Source organism: Mustelus asterias, unplaced genomic scaffold (genome assembly GCF_964213995.1).
Source record: "Mustelus asterias unplaced genomic scaffold, sMusAst1.hap1.1 HAP1_SCAFFOLD_348, whole genome shotgun sequence".
Lineage (NCBI taxonomy): Eukaryota > Metazoa > Chordata > Chondrichthyes > Carcharhiniformes > Triakidae > Mustelus > Mustelus asterias.
Window position 1 is genome coordinate 467,510 of NW_027590307.1, and position 21,484 is coordinate 488,993.

General features: G+C 51.6%; 1 protein-coding gene across 1 annotated transcript in view; it reads right to left on the minus strand.

Annotated features, from left to right (window-relative positions):
* Positions 1-19,584, minus strand: part of fcer1g (Fc epsilon receptor IgFc epsilon receptor Ig) — a 28,097-nt gene extending 8,513 nt beyond the window's left edge. Inside the window, exons 1-3 of the mRNA XM_078204494.1 lie at positions 19,410-19,584; positions 3,547-3,638; positions 184-234 (exon numbers count right to left, since the gene is read on the minus strand). Of these exons, the coding sequence (XP_078060620.1) occupies positions 184-234; positions 3,547-3,638; positions 19,410-19,458 (192 nt within the window). The 5' untranslated portion in view covers positions 19,459-19,584. The remainder of the gene's footprint in view (positions 1-183; positions 235-3,546; positions 3,639-19,409) is intronic.
* Positions 19,585-21,484: the final 1,900 nt, after the last annotated feature.

Consider the following 21,484-nt stretch of genomic DNA (forward strand, 5'->3'; position numbering starts at 1 on the left):
GAGTGAGGACTGTATTTGAAGTGAGCAGGGTGGTATTATTGCTTCCATTGAGCTTCTCTCCTGTGTAATGCTGCTGTTCCTGGTTCATTTGGCCACTGAGAAAGCAGCCCCACCGTCCCCCCGCGCCCCCCCACCCGCCCGCCCCCCACAGCAGCAGTTCGCAGGTGCCTCCATGTTCTTTACCTCGTATTCCGAGCCCTGAGCAGGTGCCTTTGCTTTCTTGTTCATCTGGAGCTGAGTGAATAGGAGAAGAGAATCAATTCACCTTTCAGAGCGAGGCTCAGACTTTGTCTCCTCCTCCATCCTCTCCTCTGCTGCTTTCTAAAAGACAAGCTACCCCTCCCCACATCCTCCATTCATCAAACTGAATATCCGCAGACAAGCATTGACCTCATTCCAAAATTGTAGAGGTTTCTCACTCCCAAATAGTGCAACTCACCGATTGAAACCTTCTGATGTTAATCCAGCTCCCTCACACTGTCACTCAGTAACCCCTCTCCCCCAGCACCCTGTGTTACTGACTGTAAATCCACTGATGTTAATCCAGCTCCCTCACACTGTCACTCAGTAACCCCTCTCCCCCCCGCAGCACCCTGTGTTACTGTCTGTATCTCTACTGATGTTAATCCAGTTCCCTCACACTGTCACTCAGTAACCCCTCTCCCCAGCACCCTGTGTTACTGTCTGTATCTGTACTGATGTTAATCCAGCTCCCTCACACTGTCACTCAGTAACCCTCTCCCCCCCGCAGCACCCTGTGTTACTGTCTGTATCTCTACTGATGTTAATACAGTTCCCTCACACTGTCACTCAGTAACCCCTCTCCCCAGCACCCTGTGTTACTGACTGTATCTCTACTGATGTTTATCCAGCTCCCTCACACTGTCACTCAGTAACCCCTCTCCCTCAGCACCCTGTGTTACTGACTGTATCTCTACTGATGTTTATCCAGCTCCCTCACACTGTCACTCAGTAACCCCTCTCCCTCAGCACCCTGTGTTACTGACTGTATCTCTACTGATGTTAATCCAGCTCCCTCACACTGTCACTCAGTAACCCCTCTCCCCCAGCACCCTGTGTTACTGACTGTATCTCTACTGATGTTTATCCAGATCCCTCACCCTGTCACTCAGTAACCCCTCTCCCCCAGCACCCTGTGTTACTGACTGTATCTCTACTGATGTTTATCCAGATCCCTCACCCTGTCACTCAGTAACCCCTCTCCCCCAGCACCCTGTGTAACTGACTGTATCTCTACTGATGTTAATCCAGCTCCCTCACACTGTCACTCAATAACCCCTCTCCCCCAGCACCCTGTGTTACTGACTGTACCTCTACTGATGTTAATCCAGCTCCCTCACACTGTCATTCAGTAACCCCTCTCCCCCAACACCCTGTGTTACTGACTGTATCTCTACTGATGTTAATCCAGCTCCCTCACACTGTCACTCAGTAACCCCTCTCCCCCAACACCCTGTGTTACTGTCTGTATCTCTACTGATGTTCATCCAGCTCCCTCACACTGTCACTCAGTAACCCCTCTCCCCCAGCACCCTGTGTTACGGACTGTATCTCTACTGATGTTCATCCAGCTCCCTCACACTGTCACTCAGTAACCCCTCTCCCCCAGCACCCTGTGTTACTGACTGTATCTCAACTGATGTTAATCCAGCTCCCTCACACTGTCACTCAGTAACCCCTCTCCCCCAACACCCTGTGTTACTGACTGTATCTCTACTGATGTTAATCCAGCTCCCTCACACTGTCACTCAGTAACCCCCCTCCCCCAGCACCCTGTGTTACTGACTGTATCTCTACTGATGTTTATCCAGCTCCCTCACACTGTCACTCAGTAACCCCTCTCCCTCAGCACCCTGTGTTACTGACTGTATCTCTACTGATGTTAATCCAGCTCCCTCACACTGTCACTCAGTAACCCCTCTCCCCCAGCACCCTGTGTTACTGACTGTATCTCTACTGATGTTTATCCAGATCCCTCACCCTGTCACTCAGTAACCCCTCTCCCCCAGCACCCTGTGTTACTGACTGTATCTCTACTGATGTTTATCCAGATCCCTCACCCTGTCACTCAGTAACCCCTCTCCCCCAGCACCCTGTGTAACTGACTGTATCTCTACTGATGTTAATCCAGCTCCCTCACACTGTCACTCAATAACCCCTCTCCCCCAGCACCCTGTGTTACTGACTGTACCTCTACTGATGTTAATCCAGCTCCCTCACACTGTCATTCAGTAACCCCTCTCCCCCAACACCCTGTGTTACTGACTGTATCTCTACTGATGTTAATCCAGCTCCCTCACACTGTCACTCAGTAACCCCTCTCCCCCAACACCCTGTGTTACTGTCTGTATCTCTACTGATGTTCATCCAGCTCCCTCACACTGTCACTCAGTAACCCCTCTCCCCCAGCACCCTGTGTTACGGACTGTATCTCTACTGATGTTCATCCAGCTCCCTCACACTGTCACTCAGTAACCCCTCTCCCCCAGCACCCTGTGTTACTGACTGTATCTCAACTGATGTTAATCCAGCTCCCTCACACTGTCACTCAGTAACCCCTCTCCCCCAACACCCTGTGTTACTGACTGTATCTCTACTGATGTTAATCCAGCTCCCTCACACTGTCACTCAGTAACCCCCCTCCCCCAGCACCCTGTGTTACTGACTGTATCTCTACTGATGTTAATCCAGCTCCCTCACACTGTCACTCAGTAACCCCTCTCCCCCAGCACCCTGTGTTACTGACTGTATCTCTACTGATGTTGATCCAGCTCCCTCACACTGTCACTCAGTAACCCCTCTCCCCCAGCACCCTGTGTTACTGACTGTATCTCTCCTGATGTTAATCCTGCTCCCTCACACCGTCACTCGTAACCCCTCTCCCCCAGCACCGTGTGTTACTGACTATATCTACTGATGTTAATCCAGCTCCCTTACAATGTCTCTCAGTAACCCCTCTCCCCCAGCACCCTGTGTTACTGACTATATCTACAGATGTTAATCCAGATCCCTCACACTGTCACTCAGTAACCCCTCTCCCCCAGCACCCTGTGTTACTGACTGTATATCTACTGATGTCAACCCAGCTCCCACACACTGTCACTCAGTAACCCCTCTCTCCCAGCACCCTGTGTTACTGTCTGTATCTGTACTGATGTTAATCCAGTTCCCTCACACTGTCACTCAGTAACCCCTCTCCCCCAGCACCCTGTGTTACTGACTGTATCTCTACTGATGTTAATCCAGCTCCCTCACACTGTCACTCAGTAACCCCTATCCCCAGCACCCTGTGTTACTGTCTGTATCTCTACTGATGTTAATCCAGCTCCCTCACACTGTCACTCAGTAACCCCTCTCCCCCAGCACCTTGTTACTGACTGTATCTCTACTGATGTTAATCCAGCTCCCTCACACTGTCACTCAGTAACCCCTCTCCCCCAGCACCCTGTGTTACTGACTGTATCTCTACTGATGTTAATCCAGCTCCCTCACACTGTCACTCATCCATGCCCTGCTTAAACTTACCTTCAGACGGCAATAGAGGGCAGTTAACACAATCCCGTAGACGAAGAGGACAGCATCCAACACGTAACAGATCTCGGGCGGCTGCAGTGCCTCTGTGTAAAAGGAGAGGGGAGATATTAGGACACGTTCCACTGTCAGACCAGCCATAGGGACAGAGCTCACAACACTGACTCCCCCCCCACCCCCACCCCACCCCCCCACCCCAGGACAGAGCACCCAGCACTGACCCCACTCCCGGGACAGAGCACCCAGCACTGACCCCACTCCCGGGACGTTTACCCAGCACTGACCCCACTCCCGGGACGGTTACCCAGCACTGACGCCCCCTCCCAGGACACAACAGCCAGCATGACCCCCCACCCCCTCCCGGGAGAGAGCATCCGGCACTGACCCCCCCTACCGGGACGGAGCCTCAGCACTGACCCCCTCCCCGCCCCCCCCCAACCCTCGCCACCCCCACCCACCCAACTGCCCACCCCTCCAGGGACTGAGCACCCAGTGCATCGCGAAGATAAAAGTGAATTACTGCAGGTGCCATAATCTGAAGCAGAAAATTCTGGAACTGAGAATTACGGAGACATGGTTAAAGGAGGGACAGGGACTGGCAGCTTAACATCCCGGGATATCGTAGTTTTAGACGGGACGGAAGGGGAAACAAAAGGGGTGGGAGAGTTACATTGCTGATTCGGGAGCACATCACTGCTGTGTGAGGGAGGACACATCGGAGGGATCTCACAGTGAGGCATTATGGGTGGAGCTCAGGAATAGGAAGGGTGAATCACAATGTTGGGAGTGTACTATAGACCTCCCAGCATCCCGCAGGAGACAGAGGAGCAGATGTGGAATCAGCTACTGGAAAGGTGTGAAATAAGCAGGGTATTTGTGATGGCTGACTTTAACTTCCCCCATATTGACTGCGACCCCCTTACAGCCAGGGGCTCAGATGGAGAGCAATTTGTTAGATGTGTCCAGGAGGGCTTTTTGATGCAGTACGTTGCCAATCCAACCAGGGAGGGGGTCAAACCAGACTTGGTATTGGGGAATGAGCCGGGCCAGGAGATCGATGTTTCAGTGGGGGAGCATTCTGGGCTTAGCAACCGTAATTCCATAAGATTTCGGGTAGCCATGGACAAGGACAAGAGTCCCCCCTCAGTGAGGGAGCTTAACTGGGCAACGGCCAAATACATCCAAATTAAACAGAAACGGGAATGTGGATTGGGAGCGGCTATTTGAGGGCAAATCCATGTCTGGCATGGAGGAGGCTTTTAAAGGCCAGTTGATTGAAGTGCAGGACAGCTATGTCCCTGCAAAAAATGAAGGATAGAAATGGCAGGATTCAGGAACCATGGATGATGAGGGAAATTGTAAGCTTAGACCAAAGGAAAAAGGAAGCACACGATTAGTCTACGCGACTAAAAACTGACAAAGCCCTTGTGGAGTTTAGAGAAAGTCGGAAGGAACTTAAACATGGAATTAGGAGGGCTAAAAGGGGCCACGAAATATCTTTAGCACACAGGGTCAAGGAGAATCCCAAGGCTTTTTATGCATATGTTAGGAGTAAGAGGGTAGCAAGAGAAAGAGTAGGCCCACTCAAGGACAATGGAGGGAAGTTGTGTGTAGATCCTTAATGAATACTTTGTATCAGTATTCACCAAGGAGAAGGACATGACTGATGTTGAGGTCAGGGATAGGTGTGTGAGCGCTCTAGAGAATGTCAATAAATCGAAGGAGGAAGTGGTGAGTATCCTAAATTGCATTAAGGTAGACAAGTCCAAAGATGTGCGGGTTAGGTTGATTGGCCATGCTAAAATTGCCCCTTAGTGTCCTGAGATGCGTAGGGTAGACGGATTAGCAGGTAAATGTGTAGGGATATGGGAGTGGGGCCTGGGTGGGATTGTGGTCGGTGCAGACTCGATGGGCCGAATGGCCTGTTTCTGCACTGTAGGGTTTCTATGTTTCTAAGTCCCCGGGGCTGGGTGGATCTATCCCAGGTTACTGTGGGAGGCAAGGGGAGAAATAGCTGGGGCCTTAACAAATATCTTCATATCCTCTTTGACCACAGGCAAGGTTTCAAAGGACTGGAAAATAACCAATGTTTCTCACTTGTTTATGAAAGGAAGCAGGGATAATCCAGGAAATTCTGGGCCAGGGGGCCTAATGTCAGTGGTGGGGAAGCTTTTGGAGAAGATACTGAGGGACAGGATAGATGCACATTTGGAAGAAAATGGACTAGTTAGTGATAGGTAGCATGGTTTTGTACAGGGAAGGTCATGTCTCACCAAATTGATTGAGGTTTTTGAAAAGATGACGAAGATAATTGATGAGGGGAGGGCTGTGATGTAGTTTATATGGAGATGGATACAAATACTAAGGGATTCGGAGTGGGCTGGCCAGGTGGATACAGAACTGGCTTGGTTATAGGCACGGGGCACGGCGGACAGAGTACTCTTCGTCATCCAGTACTTCCCCAGAGCAGAGAAGCTACAACATCTTCTCCAGAGCCTTCAACATGTCATTGATGAAGATGAACATCTCGCCAAGGCCATCCCCACACCCCCACTTCTTGCCTTCAAACAACTGCACAACCTCAAACAGACCATTGTCCGCAGCAAACTACCCAGCCTTCAGGAGAACAGTGACCACGACACCACACAACCCTGCCACAGCAACCTCTGCAAGATGTGCCGGATCATCGACACGGATGCCATCATCTCACGTGAGAACACCATCCACCAGGTACACGGTACCTACTCTTGCAACTCAGCCAAACATTGTCTACCTGATACGCCGCAGGAAAGGATGTCCCGAGGCATGGTACATTGGGGAGACCATGCAGACGCTGCGACAACGGATGAATGAACACTGCTCGACAATCACCAGGCAAGACTGTTCTCTTCCTGTGGGGGAGCACTTCAGCAGTCACGGGCATTCAGCCTCTGATCTTTGGGTAAGCGTTCTCCAAGGCGGCCTTCACAACACACGACAAAGCAGAGTCACTGAGCAGAGACTGATAGCCAAGTTCCGCACACATGAGGACGGCCTCAACCGGGATCTTGGGTTCATGTCACACTATCTGTCACCCCCATGACTTGCCTGGGCTTGCAAAATCTCACTAACTGTCATGGCTGGAGACAATACACATCTCTTTAACCTGTGCTTAACCCTCTCTCCACCCACATTGTCTGTACCTTTAAGACTTGATTACCTGTAAAGACTCGCATTCCAACCATTATTTTGTAAATTGAGTTTGTGTCTTTATATGCCCTGTTTGTGAACAGAATTCCCACTTACCTGACGAAGGAGCAGTGCTCCGAAAGCTAGTGGCTTTTGCTACCAAATAAACCTGTTGGACTTTAACCTGGTGTTGTGAGACTTCTTACTTGGTCATAGAAGACAGAGAGTAGTGTTTTTCAGAATGGAGATCTGTAGCTAGTGGGATCAGTGCTGGGACCTCTAACCAAAAGAGAAAATGCTGGAAAATCTCAGCAGGTCTGACAGCATCTGTAAGGAGAGAAAAAAGTTGATGTTTCTGGGTCATCTGGACTTGAAACATCAGTTCTTTTCTCTCCTTACAGATGCTGCCAGACCTCCTGAGATTTTCCAGCATTTTCTCTTTTGGTTTCAGATTCCAGCATCCGCAGTAATTTGCTTTTATCCTGGGACCTCTGTTGTTTGTATTATATATAAATGATCTGGAGGAAAATGTGGATGGTCTGATTAGTAAATTAGTAAACTAATGGATGACATGAAGATTGGTGGATTTGCTGATAGTGCCAAGGATTGTCAGAGGATATAACAGGAGGGAGATAGATTTAAGACTTGAGCTCAGAAATGGCCGATGAAGTTAAATCCAGACAAATGCGAAGTGATGCATTTTGGAGGATCAAATGTAGGTATGAATTATACAGTGAATGGCAGAACCCTTAGAAACATTAACATAGAGAGGGATCTGGGCATGCAGGTCCACACTTCCCTAAAAGTGGCAACAGAGGTGGCCTAGGTGATTAAGCATACGGCATTCTTGCCTTCATTGGCTTGGGCATTGAGTACAAGAGTTGGGAAATCATGTTGCAGGTGTATAAAACTTTGATGAGGCCACATTTGGAGTACTGCGTGCAGTTCTGGCCACTACACCACCAGATAGACATGGAAGCTTTGGAGAGACTGCAAAAAAGGTTCACCAGGATGTTGCCTGGTCTCGAGGGTTCTGGCTATGAGGAGAGGTTGAATAAACTAGGATTGTTTTCACTGGAAAGACAGAGGCTGAGGGGAGACCTGATAAGAGGTCTACAAAATTATGAGAGACATAGGCAAGGTCGATAGTCAGAGGCTTTTTCCCAGGGTGGAAGTGTCAATTAAAAGGTGGCTCAGGTTCAAGGTGAAACGGGGAAAGTTTAAGGGAGATGTGCAGGGGAGGTTTTTCACACAGAGAGGGGTGTGTGCCTGGAACGCGCTGCCAGAGGAGGTGGTGGAAGCAGGCACATTAGCAATGTTTAGGAGGCATTTAGATGGGTGCATGAATAGGGAGGGAATAGAGGGATACGGACCAACTAAGGACAGAGGGGTTATTTTTAGTTTAGTTAGAGCATCATGGTCATGACCTGTTCCTGTGCTGTACTTTTCTTTGTTCTATCTCATCAGATCTGATAGCCTCTGTGGAGAAAGACTAGAGCTAACATTTCAAATCTGGACAACTCCAGTTAGCAGCTCTGATGAAGGGTCATCGGGACTTTTATCATTGGCCCAATCTCTCTCCACGGATGCTGATAGACCTGCTGAGATTTTCCAGAAATTTGATTTTATTATCGTCACATGTATTAACCTACAGTGAAAAGTATTGTTTCTTGCGCGCTATACAGACAGAGCATACCGTTCATAGAGAAGGAAAGGAGAGAGTGCAGAATGTAGTGTTACAGTCAAAGCTAGGGTGTAGAGAAAGATCAACTTAATGCAAGGTAAGTCCATTGTAAAGTCTGACAGCAGCAGGGAAGATGCTGTTCTTGAGTCGGTTGGTACGTGACCTCAGACTTTTGTATCTTTTTCCGGATGGAAGAAGGTGGAAGAGAGAATGTCCGGGGTGCGTGGGGTCCTTAATTATGCTGGCTGCTTTGCTGAGGCAGCAGGAAGTGTAGACAGAGTCAATGGATGGGAGGCTGGTTTGTGTGATGGATTGGGCTACATTCACAACCTATTGTAGTTCCTTGCGGTCTTGGGCAGAGCAGGAGCCATACCAAGCTGTGATACAACCAGAAAGAATGCTTTCTATGGTGCATCTGTAAAGGTTGCTGAGAGTCATAGCTGACATGCCAAATTTCCTTAGTCTTCTGAGAAAGTAGAGGCGTTGGTGGACTTTCCCATTTTTGTCTCTTGCTATTACATTATGTCTCGTGCTTTATTCCGTTCGCTCTCTATATGTCTATCTTTTTCTCTATGTGTGTCTCTCTCTCTCACTCCCCGTCTCTCAGACTCTCCCTGTCCCCTACACACTCACTTTCTATCTCTCTCTCAACCTTTCTGCCTCCCTCCCCGTCTCTGCCTTCATCTGTCTGTTCTTCACTCTTTGTCCCTATCTCTTCTCTCGGTTTCTCTTTCACATTGTATCTCTCGCTCTCCCTGATTCTTTCTCTCCTGCTCTCTTTTTTTCACTGTCTCTCTCTCTCTCTGTCATGCTCCCTCTCTCTCTTTCTGCCTGTCCCCCTCGCTGTCGTGTTCTGTCCCCCACTCTCACTGTGCCTGTTTCTCTCTCTGTGTCTCTGTCTCTCTCTAGGGTGGTACGGTGGCTCAGTGATTTAGCACTGCTGCCTCATAGCACTAGGGACCTGGGTTTGATTCCCGGCTCGGGTCACTGTCTGTGTGGAGTTTGTACATTCTCCCCGTGTCTGCGTGGGTTTCCTCCGCGTGCTCCGGTTTCCTCCCACAGTCTGAAAGATGTGCTGGTTAGGTGCATTGACCCGAACAGGTGCTGGAGTGTGGCGACTAGGGGAATTTCACAGTAACTTCATTGCAGTGTTAATGTAAACCTTATTTGTGACAAATAAATAAACCACTTTTTCTCTCTGTGTCGCTCTCTCTCTGTCTGTCTGTCTTTCTCTCTGGTGTTGGTGATTTCATTTTCGGATACTGACACTTCTTGGACTGAAGGAGGAAATTTAACAAGGTTACACAAGCACATTGTGAAAAGCCACATGAAACGGCGAGTGAGTGTGGCTGGTCTATTATAGGCTCTGTCTCCTTTGCAAAATTAACTTTAACACCAAGGCGCGACTTGCCAATCCAATCGCTCTGACCTCGAGAGGACTGCTGTGGACCCACCTCTCATCCCTGAGGAGGCAGGAGTTCCTCAGGGTCACATCGGAGGGTGCAGCCATCTTCAGCGACCTCATCAATATCTTCCCTCCATCATAACGTGAGGAGGAAGTTCCAGTAATTCTGGACCAGGTCCAGCTTCAAATGGGGAAATGAGAACTGGTCAGAACTGGTTTCCCAGTAGAAACTGCCCGTTAATACTGCTAATGATAGCAGCCACACGGGCAGGCGAGGAGGAATGCCAGTAATACTGGTGATGTGTCCAGTACTGGTCAAAACTAGTCATTTTCCAGTTTATCTGCAGTTCCTTATAATCTTTTATATTTAACTTTTTTATATTTATTTCTTATGCATTTATCTTTCACACTTATTGCTGTTGCAGACTCAACCATCAACTGATGTCAATAATTCACTCTTCCAATGTGTATTTTTGTGCAAGTTCATTGATGATTGCATAATGTTAGCACCATAGAATCATAGAAACCCTACAGTGCAGAAGGAGGCCACTCGGCCCATCGAGTCTGCACCGACCACAATCCCACCCAGGCCCTACTCCCACATATTTTACCCGCTAATCCCTCTAACCGACGCATCCCAGGACTCTAAGGGACAATTTCTTTTTTTTAACCTGGCCAATCAACCTAAACCCGCACATCTTTGGACTGTGGGAGGAAACTGGAGCACCCGGAGGAAACCCACGCAGACACGAGGAGAATGTGCAAACTCCACACAGACAGTGACCCGAGCCGGGAATCATTCGCGACTCCTCAGATTCTGAAGCAGTCCATGTAGAACTGGACAATATCCAGGCCTGGGCTGACAAATGGCAAATAGCACTCACGCCACACAAGTGCCAGGAGATGAGCATCCTTGACATTCAATGGTATTACCACCACTGAATTCCCCATCCTGGGGGTTACCACTGACCAGAAAATGAATTGGATTAGCCATACAAATACTGTAGTTACCAGAGCAGGTCAGAGGCTGGGAATCCAGCAGCGAGTAACTCACCTCCTGACTCCCCAAAGCCTATCCACCATCTACAAGGCACAAGTCAAGGGTGTGCTGGAATACTCCCCACTTGCCTGGGTGGGTGCAGCTCCAACAACACTCAAGAAGCTCAACACCATCCAGGACAAAGCAGCCCCCTTGATTGCAACCCCTTCCACTAACATTCACTCCCTCCACCACTGACGCTCAGTGGCAGCCGTGTGTACCATCTACAAGATGCACTGCAGCCACTCACCAAGGTTCCTGAGGCAGCACCTTCCAAACCTACAACCACTACCATCTAGAAGGACAAGAGCAGCAGATACCTGGGAACACCACCACCTGGAGGTTCCCCTCCAAGTCACACCATCCTGACTGGGAAATGTATCACTGTTCCTTCACTGCCGCGGGGTCAAAATGCTGGAACTCCCTCCCTAACAGCACTGTGGGTGTACCTACACCACAGGGACTGCAGCAGTTCGAGGCGGCACCTCACCACCACCTTCAAGGGCAATTAGGGATGGGCAATAAATGCTGGTCTGGCCAGTGACACCCACATACAGAGAGTCAGTACTGAGGGAATGCTGCACTGTCAGAGGGTCAGGACTCTGTATCTAACCCCTTGCTGTTCCTGTCCTGGGAGTGTTTGATGGGGACAGTGTAGAGGGAGCTTTATTCTGTATCTAACCCCGTGCTGTACCTGTCCTGGGAGTGTTTGATGGGGACAGTGTAGAGGGAGCTTTACTCTGTATCTAACCCCTTGCTGTACCTGTCCTGGAGTGTTTGATGGGGACAGCGTAGAGGGAGCTTTACTCTGTATCTAACCCCGTGCTGTACCTGTCCTGGGAGTGTTTGATGGGGGACAGTGTGGAGAGAGCTTTACTCTGTATCTAACCCCGTGCTGTCCCTGTACTGGGAGTGTTTGATGGGGACAGTGTAGAGGGAGCTTTACTCTGTATCTAACCCCGTGCTGTACCTGTCCTGGGAGTGTTTGATGGGGACAGTGTCGAGGAAGATTTACTCTGTATCTAACCCCGTGCTGTACCTGTCCTGGGAGTGTTTGATGGGGACAGTGTCGAGGGAGATTTACTCTGTATCTAACCCCGTGCTGTACCTGTCCTGGGAGTGTTTGATGGGGACAGTGTAGAGGGAGATTTACTCTGTATCTAACCCCGTGCTGTACCTGTCCTGGGAGTGTTTGATGGGGCCAGTGTAGAGGGAGCTTTACTCTGTATCTAACCCCGTGCTGTACCTGTCCTGGGAGTGTTTGATGGGGACAGTGTAGAGGGAGATTTACTCTGTATCTAACCCCGTGCTGTACCTGTCCTGGGAGTGTTTGATGGGGACAGTGTAGAGGGAGATTTACTCTGTACCTAACCCCGTGCTGTACCTGTCCTGGGAGTGTTTGATGGGGACAGTGTAGAGGGAGATTTACTCTGTATCTAACCCCGTGCTGTACCTGTCCTGGGAGTGTTTGATGTGGACAGTGTAGAGGGAGATTTACTCTGTATCTAACCCCGTGCTGTACCTGTCCTGGGAGTGTTTGATGGGGATGGTGTGATGGAGAATACTGTGTATATAACACGCTCTGTCCCAGTTAATTTGTGTTGTGAGTTAAGCATTTCCGTTCGTTCTCACTCTGTTCTGGACACAGCTCTGTCAGTGGAAATGGCGGTGCCCGCCTTGTGGTGAGAGGTAGAGAGTTGGGGAAGATTGTGATCTGAATGGTCACTTCCTCTCCACCCCCGTTACCCTCTCCTGCCTGCAGCTTCTAATAAACAGGCTCCTCTATGCTGCTGCGGGTGACGCCTCACACATTTCACCCTCTCATCATCACCCCAGTCATCTCATCCACTCTGATCCTCTCTCAGCCACTTCACTGCCTCCGATCTCCACCAGGTCCTCACATTCCCTCGCTCCTCTCTGACCTCCTGTCCTCTCTCTTTCCAGCCTCTCTGCCTCTGTCTGCACCACATATCCCCACTCAGTATCCCCCTCTCCCCCTGTGGGCTCTCTCATTCCCTTTCCCCCTCCCCATTCACACACACTAAGTTCCCATGAGCAGTGATGTCCCAGTGCGATTTTTGCAATTTTGTCAGTACTCGGGTAGGTATTGATTCCAGCAGTCAGGAGATTACCTCCAACCCCAATTACCCCTCACCTATCCAATTTTGGAAGGGTAATTCATTACACCCACCTCAGAAAGCAGACCAGGCCTCCGTTTAACATCTATACCTCATGTTACAGTGCAGCACTCCCTCAGTACTGATCCTCTGACAGTGCAGCACTCCCTCAGTACTGACCCTCTGACAGTGCAGCACTCCCTCAGTACTGACCCTCTGACAGTGCAGCACTCCCTCAGTACTGACCCTCTGACAGTGCAGCACTCCCTCAGTACTGACCCTCTGACAGTGCAGCACTCCGTCAGTACTGACCCTCTGACAGTGCAGCACTTCCTCAGTACTGACCCTCTGACAGTGCAGCACTCCCTCAGTACTGACCCTCTGACAGTGCAGCACTCCGTCAGTACTGACCCTCTGACAGTGCAGCACTCCCTCAGTACTGACCCTCTGACAGTGCAGCGCTCCCTCAGTACTGATCCTCTGACAGTGCAGCGCTCCCTCAGTACTGACCCTCTGACAGTGCAGCACTCCCTCAATACTGACCCTCTGACAGTGCAGCACTCCCTCAATACTGACCCTCTGACAGTGCAGCACTCCCTCAATACTGACCCTCTGACAGTGCAGCACTCCCTCAGTACTGACCCTCTGACATTGCAGCACTCCCTCAGTACTGACCCTCTGACAGTGCAGCACTCCCTCAGTACTGACCCTCTGACATTGCAGCACTCCCTCAATACTGACCCTCTGACAGTGCAGCACTCCCTCAATACTGACCCTCTGACAGTGCAGCACTCCCTCAATACTGACCCTCTGACAGTGCAGCACTCCCTCAATACTGACCCTCTGACAGTGCAGCACTCCCTCAGTACTGACCCTCTGACATTGCAGCACTCCCTCAGTACTGACCCTCTGACAGTGCAGCACTCCCTCAGTACTGACCCTCTGACAGTGCAGCGCTCCCTCAGTACTGACCCTCTGACAGTGCAGCGCTCCCTCAGGACTGACCCTCTTATAGTGCACTTCATAAATGCTTAAATTTGGGGGAGAGGAGGTTCAAAGGGGTGCAAGTAAATTAATCTGCTGTAATTTCTATTGGTTTGTGTGATTTCTCACATGTATTTATTCCCCATCCCTAATTATCCCTGGAGGCGGTGATAGAGAGCCTCGGCGTTGCCCGCTGGCTGCATTCCTGTAGAAGTACTATACACTAACCGAGTGCACCATTGGAACACACCAAAGTTGGCTGTTTTCATTTCAGTATATTTGTCACTGAATATTTGCATTCAATATGATTTATTGCTAACGGACTGAAAGGTTCCTCATAAAATCCCAGTGTGAATTCCACACACGAGGGGGCACATTAGACAAGATCATCGCGGTCCTGGACATGTAGGTACACCCACCATGCTGTTAGGGTGGACGTTCTAGAATTGTGACCCAGCGACAGTGACGGAATGGTGATATTTCCAAGTCTGATGGTGAGTGACTTGGACGGGAATTTCCAGGTGGTGGTGTTCCCAGGTATCTGCTGCCCTTGTAGATGGTGGTGGGTTTGGAAGGTGCTGCCTCAGGAACCTTGGTGAGTTGCTGCAGTGCATCTTGTAGATGGTACACACGGCTGCCACTGAGTGTCGGTGGTGGAGGGAGTGAATGTTTGTGGAAGGGGTGCCAATCAAGCGGGTTGCTTTATCCTGGATGGTGTCGAGCTTCTTGTTGGAGCTGCACTCATCCAGGCAAGTGGGGAGTATTCCATCACTCTCCTGCCTGTGCCCTGTAGATGGTGGACAGGCTTTGGAGAGTCAGGAGGTGAGTTACTCGCCGCAGGATTCCCAGCCTCTGACCTGCTCTGTAGCCACTGTGTTTATATGGTTAGTCCAGTTCAGTTTCTGGTCAATGGTAACCCCCAGTATGTTGATAGTGGGCGATTCAGTGATGATAATGCCTTTGAATGTCATTGAGTGATGGTCAGATTCTCTCTTGTTGGAGATGGTTATTGTCTGGCACTTGTTTGGTGTGAATGTTACTTGCCACGTATCAGCCCAAGCCTGAATATTGTCCTGGTCTTTAATTTGGCAGACATTTTTGGATTTGAGTTGTTAAATGATGAATGGAGAGGGGGCCACTTTAAAGTTTACATATTAGTATCACAAGTAGGTTTACATGAAGTGACCGTGAAAATCCCCTAGTCTCCACACTCGGGCACCCGCCTGTGTTTGGGTACACTGAGGGAGAATTTAGCATGGCCAATGCACCTAACTATCACGTCTTTCAGAGTGTGGGAGGAAACCGGAGCACCCAGAGGAAACCCATGCAGACATGGGGAGAATGCGCAGACTCCACACAGACAGTGACCCAAGCCAGGAATTGAACCCAGGTCCTCAGCGCTGTGAGGCAGCAATGCTAACCAGTGTGCCACCATGCCACCCATGGGGTGGGGTAAAATATGGTGTTGGCAAACGAGAAAATGGCTGAGACTTTAGCTAAGTTGTGTGTGTCGGTCTTCACGGTGGAAGACACAAATAGTTTACCGAATATTAGAGATCGAGAGTTGGTGGGAGGTGAGGTCCTTAATACAATTACTGTTAAAGAGGTAGTGCTTGGTAGACCAATGGGACTGAAGGTAGACAAGTCCCCGGGCCCGGATGGAATGCATCCCAGGGTACTGAAAGAAATGGCTGAGGTAATAGCAGATGCGTTAGTAGTTATTTATCAAAATTCACTGGAATCTGGGGTAGTGCCGGTTGATTGGAAAACAGCTACTGTTATGCTGCTGTTTAAAAAAGGAAGTAGACAAAAGGCGGGTAACTACAGGCCGGTTAGCTTAACGTCCGTAGTTGGGAAGATGCTGGAGTCCATCATTAAAGAGGAAATAGCAGAGCACCTGGATAAGAATGGTTCGATCAAGCAGACGCAGCATGGATTCATGAAGGGAAAGTCGTGTTTGACGAATTTACTGGATTTTTATGAAGATGTGACGAGTGCGGTTGACAGAGGGGAACCGGTGGATGTGGTGTTTTTAGATTTCTAGAAGACATTCGATAAGGTGCCTCATAAAAGGTTACTGCAGAAGATTGGGGTATCATAGAATCCTACAGTGCAGAAAGAGGCCATTCGGCCCATCGAGTCTGCACCAACCACAATCCCACCTAGGCCCTATCCACATATCTCTACATATTTACCCACTAACCCCTCTAACCTATGCATCCCGGGACACTAAGGGGCAATTTAGGATGGCCAATCAACCTAGCCCGCACATCTTTGGACTGTGGGAGGAAACCGGAGCACCCGGAGGAAACCCACGCAGACACAGGGAGAATGTGCAAATTCCACACAGACAGCGACCCGAGCCAGGATTCGAACCCAGGTCCCTGGAGCTGTGAAGCAGCAGTGCTAACCACTGTGCTACCGTGCTGTCCACGGGTACACGGAGTTGGGGGTAAGGTGTTGGCGTGGATTGGGGATTGGCTATCTAACAGGAAGCAGAGACTTGGGATAAATGGGTGCTTTTCTGGTTGGCAGTTGGTGACCAGTGCCATGCCGCAGGGATCGGTGCTGGGGCCTCAATTGTTTACCATTTACATAGATGATTTGGAGGAGTGTAGGGTATCAAAGTTTGCTGATGACATGAAGATGAATGGGAAAGCGAATTGCATGGAGGACGTGGAAAGTCTGCAGAGAGATTTGGATAGGCTGAGCGAGTGGGCGAGGATCTGGCAGATGGAATATAACGTTGGCAAATGTGAGGTTATCCACTTTGGAAGAAATAATAGTAAATTGGAATATTATTTAAATGGAGAAAAATTACATCGTGCGACTGTGCAGAGGGACCTGGGGGTCCTTGTGCACGAATCGCAAAAACTCAGTCTGCAGGTGCAGCAGGTGATCAAGAAGGCAAATGGAATGTTGGCCTTTATCGCAAAGGGGATGGAGTATAAAAGCCGGGAGGTCTTGCTGCAACTGTACAAGGCACTGGTGAGGCCGCAACTGGAATACTGTGTGCACTTTTGGTCCTCGTATTTGCGAAAGGATATATTGGCCTTGGAGGGAGTGCAGAGAAGGTTCACCAGGTTGATACCGGAGATGAGGGGTGTAGATTATGAGGAGAGATTGAACAGATTGGGTCTGTACTCATTAGAGTTTAGAAGGCTGAGGGGTGATCTTATAGAGACATATAAGATAATGAAGGGGCTGGATAGGGTAGAGGTAGAGAGATTCTTTCCACTTAGAAGGGAAACCAGAACTAGGGGGCGCAGCCTCAAAATAAGTGGGGGCCGGTTCAGAACAGAGTTGAGGGGGAACTTCTTCTCTCAGAGGGTAGTGAATCACTGGAATTCTCTGCCCATTGAAGTGGTGGAGGCTACCTCGTTGAATATGTTTAAATCATGGATAGATAGATTTCTGATCGATAAGGAAATTAAGGGATATGGGGAGCAGGCGGGTAAGTGGAACTGATTCGATTCAGATCAGCCATGATCTTGTTGAATGGCGGGGCAGGCCCGAGGGGCGAGATGGCCTACTCCTGCTCTTATTTCTTATGTTATGTTCTTATGAGGTACAGTAGCCTCCCCCCACTTATATGGAGAGAGGCTACTTCCCCCTCCCCCACCCAACCACCCCACAGTTCTCCAACCGCATTGACAAACAGATTTCCGCTTCTCACATGTACCATTTCGCAATGGCGGAGCAGTTAAAAACAAAGAGAAGCAGCCATTTTGATGAGCTAACCCCAGTCACCACATCTCAAAATAAAAAAGTGTCAACTTCCTTATTGAAGCTTGACTCTCGCCTGCATTACCTTCTCTGAGTTTACAACATGCCCGCTTTTTAAAAATGCATCATCGTGATTCACAATATCTTGCAACCGAGAAAGAGGGCCTGGTTTTTTTACTTCTCTCTCTCGTTGACAGAGCTACCTCTAGCTCCCGTTCCTCCATTCGGCCCATCATGCCTATGCTGGCTCTGAGTTCTCTAATTAATCCAACTCCCCCTCGCTCTTTCTCCCATCTCCCTGCCAGTTCTCCCCTTCATGTCTTTCTCCAACTCCCCTATTTGCAAGTTGCTGTTGAATCTGCTTCCACCGCCCTTTCAGGCGGCACCTTCCAGATCACAACAACTTGCTGTGTAAAAACATTCCTCCTCACCCTCCTCTCTGGTTCTTTACCGATTCTCTTCTTTCTGTGTCCATCTGGTAACCCACCCTCCTGTCACTGGAAACTTTTTCCTCATCCACTCCATCCAACACTTCCTGATTTTGAACACCTCAATTCAATGCCCCCCTTAAACTTCCAAGGAGAACAATCCGAGCTTTTCCCGGTCAAAAATGTACATTTATTTAGTTCCTTTCTGGGCTTTTCATGGAAGGAATTTGGCAAACAAAGTTTGACACAGAACTACCTCAGAAAACATGGTGACCATGGGCTTGGGCAAAGGAGGAGGGTTTTAAGGAGCGTTTTGGAGGAAACAGAAAGTGAGAGGCCGAGAGGTTTAGGGAGAGAATTTCAGAGGTCAGGTCCCAGGTAGCTGAAGGCACAGCCGCCAAGGGTGGAACGATGGGAATCGGGCGATGCTCAAGAGACTGGAATTGGAGGAGCGCAGACATCCCACAGGGCTGTCGGCGGTTACAGAGATAGGGAGGGCTGTAGGAGGTTACAGAGATAGCGAGTGTTGTAGGGACTGGAGGAGGTTACAGCGATAGGGAGGGTTGTAGGGGCTGAAGGAGGTTAGAGATAGGGAGGATTGTAGAGGATGGAGTATGTTAGAGATACTGAGGGTTGCAGGGACTGGAGGTTACAGATAGGGAGTGTTGTAGGGGCTGGAGGAGGTTATAGAGATAGGGAAGGTAGTAGGGGCTTGGAGGAGGTTACAGTGATAGGGATGGGTTGTAGGGACTGGAGGTTAGAGATAGTGAGGGTTGTAGGGACTGGAGGTTACAGATAGGGAGTGTTGTAGAAGCTGGAGGAGGTTACAGAGATAGGGAAGGTAGTAGGGGCTGGAGGAGGTTACAGTGATAGGGAGGGTTGTAGGGACTGGAGGTTACAGAAATAGGGAGGGTTGCTGAGGCTTGAGGAGGTTACAGAGATAGGGAGGGTTGTCAGGGCTGGAGGAGGTTACAGAGTTGGGAGGGTTGTCAGGGCTGGAGGAGGTTACAGAGTTGGGAGGGTGAAAGGGCCGTGGATGGATTTGAAAACTGAGGTGTTGCCGGATGATGAGCCAATAGAGATAAAGGGTGTGGGCACCAGACACTCCAAACCAAAACTGTAACATAACTGGTGCCTCTTGTGACTGGCACCAACCCAATTAAAACCCCCTTACGAGGGGATAAATTAGCAGGTTCATTTGGAGGGGATGGGCTGGTGAGATCTGAAAGGAATTTAGCAGGAGAGGCACAGACCACAGTGGGGGATGAAGAAATAGAAATTAAAGAGGAGGAAATGTGTTACCCACCTGCTGGCATGGCCTGAAGCAGGAAGAGCAGGGCAAGGAGGGACTGCATCGCTGGCTGCTCAGTGACCTGTCCGAGAGGATATATCACACACACTGCACACTGTCAGCTACAGCCTGCCTTATGTGAGCGCAGGAGGAAGTGCTTACACACTGGACCTTACTAACCGAGAGTGTGGTCAGAGACGCAGGAAGTAGAGGGAGAGACAGAGACAGAGAGAGACACTGAGTGGGATCGGGGATGGGAAGGGGGGGAGGGGCAATGAGAAGGGACGGGGGTCCAAAGAGCGGGGAGGGGGTCCAAAGAGCGGGGAGGGGGCCCAAAGTGCGGGGAGGGGGCCCAAAGAGCGGGGAGGGGGTCCAAAGAGTGGAAGGGAGAGAGCGAGAGAGAAAATGGGGGGGGGGGAGGGAGTGTGGAGGGAGGGAGTGTGGAGGGAGGGAGTGTGGAGGGAGGGAGTGTGGAGGGAGGGAGAAGGAGTGTGGGAGGAGGGAGACGGAGTGTGGAGGGAGGGAGACGGAGTGTGGAGGGAGGGAGACGGAGTGTGGAGGGAGGGAGACGGAGTGTGGAGGGAGGGAGACGGAGTGTGGAGGGAGGGAGACGGAGTGTGGAGGGAGGGAGACGGAGTGTGGAGGGAGGGAGACGGAGTGTGGAGGGAGGGAGACGGAGTGTGGAGGGAGGGAGACGGAGTGTGGAGGGAGGGAGACGGAGTGTGGAGGGAGGGAGACGGAGTGTGGAGGGAGGGAGACGGAGTGTGGAGGGAGGGAGACGGAGTGTGGAGGGAGGGAGACGGAGTGTGGAGGGAGGGAGACGGAGGGTGGAGGGAGGGAGACGGAGGGGGGAGGGAGGGAGACGGAGGGTGGAGGGAGGGAGACGGAGGGGGGAGGGGGAGGGAGACGGAGTGGGGAGGGAGGGAGACGGAGGGGGGAGGGAGGGAGACGGAGGGGGGAGGGAGGGAGACGGAGGGGGAGGGAGGGAGACGGAGGGTGGAGGGAGGGAGACGGAGGGGGGAGGGAGGGAGACGGAGGGGGGAGGGAGGGAGACGGAGGGTGGAGGGAGGGAGACGGAGGGGGGAGGGAGGGAGACGGAGGGGGGAGGGAGGGAGACGGAGGGGGGAGGGAGGGAGACGGAGGGGGGAGGGAGGGAGACGGAGGGGGGGAGGGAGGGAGACGGAGGGGGGGAGGGAGGGAGACGGAGGAGGGGGGAGGGAGGGAGACGGAGGGGGGGAGGGAGGGAGACGGAGGGGGGAGGGAGGGAGACGGAGGAGGGGGGAGGGAGGGAGACGGAGGAGGGGGGAGGGAGGGAGACGGAGGAGGGGGGAGGGAGGGAGACGGAGGAGGGGGGAGGGAGGGAGACGGAGGAGGGGGGAGGGAGGGAGACGGAGGAGGGGGAGGGAGGGAGACGGAGGAGGGGGGAGGGAGGGAGACGGAGGAGGGGGAGGGAGGGAGACGGAGGAGGGGGGAGGGAGGGAGACGGAGGAGGGGGGAGGGAGGGAGACGGAGGAGGGGGGAGGGAGGGAGACGGAGGAGGGGGGAGGGAGGGAGACGGAGGAGGGGGGAGGGAGGGAGACGGAGGAGGGGGGAGGGAGGGAGACGGAGGAGGGGGGAGGGAGGGAGACGGAGGAGGGGGGAGGGAGGGAGACGGAGGAGGGGGGAGGGAGGGAGACGGAGGAGGGGGGAGGGAGGGAGACGGAGGAGGGGGGAGGGAGGGAGACGGAGGAGGGGGGAGGGAGGGAGACGGAGGAGGGGGGAGGGAGGGAGACGGAGGAGGGGGGAGGGAGGGAGACGGAGGAGGGGGGAGGGAGGGAGACGGAGGAGGGGGGAGGGAGGGAGACGGAGGAGGGGGGAGGGAGGGAGACGGAGGAGGGGGGAGGGAGGGAGACGGAGGAGGGGGGAGGGAGGGAGACGGAGGAGGGGGGAGGGAGGGAGACGGAGGAGGGGGGAGGGAGGGAGACGGAGGAGGGGGGAGGGAGGGAGACGGAGGAGGGGGGAGGGAGGGAGACGGAGGAGGGGGGAGGGAGGGAGACGGAGGAGGGGGGAGGGAGGGAGACGGAGGAGGGGGGAGGGAGGAGACGGAGGAG